Source organism: Portunus trituberculatus, chromosome 4, assembly GCF_017591435.1.
Source record: "Portunus trituberculatus isolate SZX2019 chromosome 4, ASM1759143v1, whole genome shotgun sequence".
NCBI lineage: Eukaryota > Metazoa > Arthropoda > Malacostraca > Decapoda > Portunidae > Portunus > Portunus trituberculatus.
The window spans coordinates 350071-355070 of NC_059258.1; the positions used below are offsets into that span (position 1 = coordinate 350071).

General features: G+C 38.7%; 1 protein-coding gene across 1 annotated transcript in view; it reads left to right on the forward strand.

The window, feature by feature from the left end:
* LOC123510723 (ornithine aminotransferase, mitochondrial-like) overlaps positions 1-1801 on the forward strand; it is a 9121-nt gene extending 7320 nt beyond the window's left edge. The window contains exons 7-8 of the mRNA XM_045266060.1: positions 65-224; positions 1487-1801. Coding sequence (XP_045121995.1) covers positions 65-224; positions 1487-1647 — 321 coding nt within the window. The 3' untranslated portion in view covers positions 1648-1801. The remainder of the gene's footprint in view (positions 1-64; positions 225-1486) is intronic.
* Positions 1802-5000: the final 3199 nt, after the last annotated feature.

Consider the following 5000-nt stretch of genomic DNA (forward strand, 5'->3'; position numbering starts at 1 on the left):
CACTCATATCCCTCCCCTAGCCACACACACACTCACTCACCCTCTCGTTGTGTCTCTGTTTCAGGTTGGCATAGCAGCCCTAACAGTGATGGAGGTGGAGAAACTGGCTGACAATGCACACAAGATGGGCAACATTCTGCGAGGGGAGCTGAGCAAACTCCCTAAGGATATTGTGTCCATCGTTCGTGGCCGAGGTCTTCTCAATGCCATAGTGATTAATGAAAGTGAGTTTTGTGAATAGATTTGCTTTCCTTAAGCCTGTGTTCAAAAGTGCCTTTTATTTTCACTATGACAGTTTTCCAAGGCCACAAAGACAACTAGCCAGGTTTTCAAGACAGTTTCTCTCTTGGATAAACTTGAAGTCTTGCCAATCCATCACCAGAACCAGAAAAACACTTAAAAATACTAATATATTTTACTATGACAATTTACAAGACCTCTGAGACAACTAGCCAGGTTTTCAAAGCAGTTTCACTCTTTGATAAACTTGAAATCTTGCCAATCCATCACCAGAACAATAATAATACTCTTTTGAATATTTTATCCTTTGGATTTAAATAGGGGGCGGCCCCCCGCCACCGGTGGGGGTCGGGGGTTGATCGCGTCCCATCCTGGTTTGGGGTTGGGGGTGGGAGAACGTTCGCCCTTGGCCAAACCTTATTGCCCAGCTTAGGTGAATGTTTACCAAAAAAAAAAAAAAGGACGGTCGAAACCACAAGCCGCCCAAGAAATTTTTTGAAGCCCAATCGCCACTGGATTTTAATAAAAAAAACTAAAATTAAATTAATAAAATTTAGTTTCCCCACCCCTCCCCCCCCCACCCCCCCCTCTCCCACCCCCCTCTCTTCCCCCCCCCCTCCCTCCCCCTCCCCCCCCTCCCCTTTCCAAACAACAGCTGTTGGGGGATTTCTTGACAGCACCCGCCTGGGCCCCCCCAAGGGAGATTCCCTTGAACCAGGTTTTTTTTTTTTTTTTCTTTTTTTTGCTTTGCTTCTAATATCTTTTATGTTCTCGGGGGGTGGGGTATATTACTCTTAAAAACATGAGTATCTTTCACTATGACAATTTCCCAAAGCCACAGAGACAATGGCTGGATTTACAAGACATTTCCTCCCTTTAGTAAACTAAAAATCTTGCCAGTTCATCACCAGAACCATAAAAATACTCTTGAACACCATTTTCTCTCTCCCTAAAAACACACACACCTTTTCTCTTTACCCATGCATGCATAAACACCCTTCTCTTGATTTTAAACTACCCAAGCACACTTAAATACTTTTTTTACTCTCCCCAAACACACACATAGACGCTCTCTCTCTCTCTCTCTCTCTCTCTCTCTCTCTCTCTCTCTCTCTCTCTCTCTCTCTCTCTCTCTCTCTCTCTCTCTCTCTCTCTCTCTCTCTCTCTCTCTCTCTCTCTCTCTCTCTCTCTCTCTGTATTTCTTTCCCCAATCACATATAAACACCCTTTGTATCTCCCCAAACAGAATTCGACGCCTGGAACGTGTGTCTGCAACTCAAACAGAACGGCCGGCTTGCCAAACCCACTCACGGCGACAAGATTAGATTTGCTCTTCCACTGACCATCACAGAGCAGCAGTTGCTGGAATGGACTGAGATTATTCACAAAACTGTGCTGAGTCTGTAGGAGGGAAGAGAGGAGGAGAACCAGGATAAATTAGACACAAGGAGAGGAAAGACTAGCTAAATGGCTGATTGGCTCTAGGTATGTGTCTGTAGGATAGCTGTAGTAATAATAGTTGTAGTAGTAGTACTAGTAGTAGAAGTAGTAGTAGTAGTACTAGTAGAAGAGGAAAGAGAGGAAGTGAATTAGGAGAGATTCTATAGAAAGAAAGAAAGGGGATGAAAAAGGATTAGAAGAGGAAAGAGGAGGAGGAGGAGGAGGAAAAAGAAGAAGAAGAGAAGAAGAAAGACTATGACTGACTGACTGAGTGACTGACTGACGGACTATGTAGGTATGTGTAATTTAGGAGAAAGAGGGAGGGAGAAACAGAGAGGAATGCAATAAAGATGTGAAAAATTGAAAGACATAATTGGATATAGAACAAGGAAGAGACACAGAGAAAGAAAGAGAGAGAGAGATAGAGAAGAAAAGAAATGAAGAGAGAAATAGACATAGTGGAAAATAAATATGAAAATAGAGGAACAGAACAAAAAAGAAAGACAAGATAACTAAATAAATGAAAAAAAAAAAAATCAGAGAGAGAGATAAAACAAATAAAAAATAAATAAAAGACTATTAGAAGGAAATTATTTAACAAGACTGTGATAAAAAGGAACAAGATTATTATTATTATTATTATTATTATTATTATTATTATTATTATTATTAGTCATTATTGTTATTATTAGTATTATTGTTGTTGTTGTTGTTTTGTTTTGTTGTTGTTGTTGTTGTTATTATTATTATTATTATTATTATTATTATTATTATTATTATTATTATTATTATTTTTTGTTGTTGTTGTTGTTGTTGTTGTAGTAGTTGTTTTGTTGTTGTTGTTGTTGTTATTATTATTTATTTTATTTAGGAATTTCATCTAATTTTGTTGAGCTATTTATTTTTTATTTTTTTGGTTTTTCATTTTGTTTAGCATTTTTTTTGGTTTTTCATTTTGTTCAGCATTTTTTTGTTTATTTTGTTCAGCATTTTTTGTCTTTTCATTTTGTTAATTGTTTTTTTTTTATTCATTTTGTACAGCATTTTTTTTGTTTTCATTTTAATCAGGATTTTATTTGTCATTTTTATTCAACAATTCTGTTTTGTTTGTTATATTTGTTTGTCATTTTGTTCAGCATTTTTTTTTTTTTGTATTTTTTATTTTGTTCAGCGATTTTTAGGGGGGGATTTCATTTTATTCAGCATTTTGTCATTTTTTATTCAGCAATTTTGTTTCGTTTCTTATAATTATTTGTCATTTTCTTCAGCGATTTATTTATGTTATGTGTGTTCGGTGCTCAGCTTTGTACAGTGCAATGATACAATTTATACAGCACTCACTTGTATTAAGGTTAACAGTAGAAGTGGATGTATGAGGTGAAGTTAGCTGAGGTTAGGTAAGGTAAGGTTAGGTAAGGTGATGTGAAATTAGGTAAAGGTGAGGCAAGGTGATGTGAGATTAGGTAAAGCAAGGTTAGATGAAGAGGTGACGTTAGATTAATGTATATGAGGTTAGGTTAGGTTAGGTTAGGTAAAGTTAGATTTTGTGATTAGAAATTAAATAAATAAATAAACAATTGCATTTTCACCAAGTTTTTTTTTCTTGAGAGAGAGAGAGAGAGAGAGAGAGAGAGAGAGAGAGAGATGCCAACAGGTGAATAAAACACACACACACACACACACACACACACACACACCATCTCTTCCTATTTCAACATCTGTATTTGTTTCACTTAATTTGTTCTTTCTTCCTCTTTCATTCAGAGAGAGAGAGGTGGTCTCAGAATACACACATACACACACTAACAAGTTTAACCACACACAGACATACAGACATAGACACACACAAGGTTTCGTTAGTACCACTCCACGTCGTGGCAAGGATGTGGCTCCCCATTGCGACTGCGGCGAGCTGTCGCTCATCCCCGCCAGCTGCTATAGTGTGGAGTGACTGTGTTGGCACCCACGCACACGAATTTTGTCGGTGTAAAACAAATCGTGTGCAACAATAGTTCAATGTCATTGGGTGATATAATGTGTGTACGTATGCGTGTCATTCTTTTCCTCGCCTTCACATAAAACTAAAGAAAAATTAAGCTGCTGATAGTAGCCTCTAAGTAGGGAGTCATATGGGTTTCAAACTTGTAGGTTACGGGGTCGCGAGTGCCAAAAGGTTGGGAACCACTGGCATATAGTCTCTCCCTGTGAGGTACCAGTTCCTATAGACACTACCACATAGAAACATACTACCCAAGGTTGAGAACCCCTGGTCGAGAGAGAGAGAGAGAGAGAGTCATGTGGGAGGGATGACGGGAGTGAGGGACGGACGGCCCGGGACGGGGTGGGTGTGGATGGCAGGCAAGCAGTCAGGACAAGGCGCTGGCGGTGAGAATGGTGAAGACGAAGACAGTGGTAATAGTGATAATAACGAAGAGAACAGTGTATGTGTAGCCTCTCAGTAATCAGAGACCAACTAGGGACACAAAGCGGACAGCAGTGTGGGTACTTGCTGGTGACACACGAACATGTCCGCCGCCAAACATTCTCTGGCTAACGTAAGTAATACATTATTGGTTGTAACTGATCATTCCACGGTGCTGTCATGTCAGGCTAGGTTAGGTTATGTAAAGGTGAGGTGAGATCAAATAAGCTGAGGTAAAAGTGAGGTTAGATGAGCTTAAGTTACATAAGGTTAGGTTATGTAAGGTGAGGTGAGGTCAGATAAAGGTTAGGTACAGTCAGGTAAAGTTAAGTTATGATATATAAAGGTTAGGTTAGGTTACGTCAGGTCAGATGAACATTAGGTAAGGTCAGGTCAAGTTAGGTTATATAAAGGTGAGGTTAGGTTTGATCAAAGGTAAGGTCAGGTCAAAGGTAGATTATATAAGAGAGAGGTTAGAATAGGTGAATTTTGGTGTATTGATGATAAAAAGCCAGTTCATATTTTCTCATTGAATAAATTTGTGATTAGAAATGAAATAAATAAATAAACAATTGCATTTTGACCAAGTTTTTTTTTCTTGAGAGAGAGAGAGAGAGAGATGCCAACAGGTGAAGAAACCACACACACACACACACACACACACACACACACACACACACACACACACACACACACACACACACACACACACACATTCTTCATCTCTTTCTATTTCAGCATCTGTATTTGTTTCACTTAATTTTTTTTTTCTTCCTCTTCCTCTTCCTCTTCTTTCATTCATTCATTCATTCACTCACTATTTTTTTCCTTTCTTCCTTCATAAACTAGTCTCTCTCTCTCTCTCTCTCTCTCTCTCTCTCTCTCTCTCTCTCTCTCT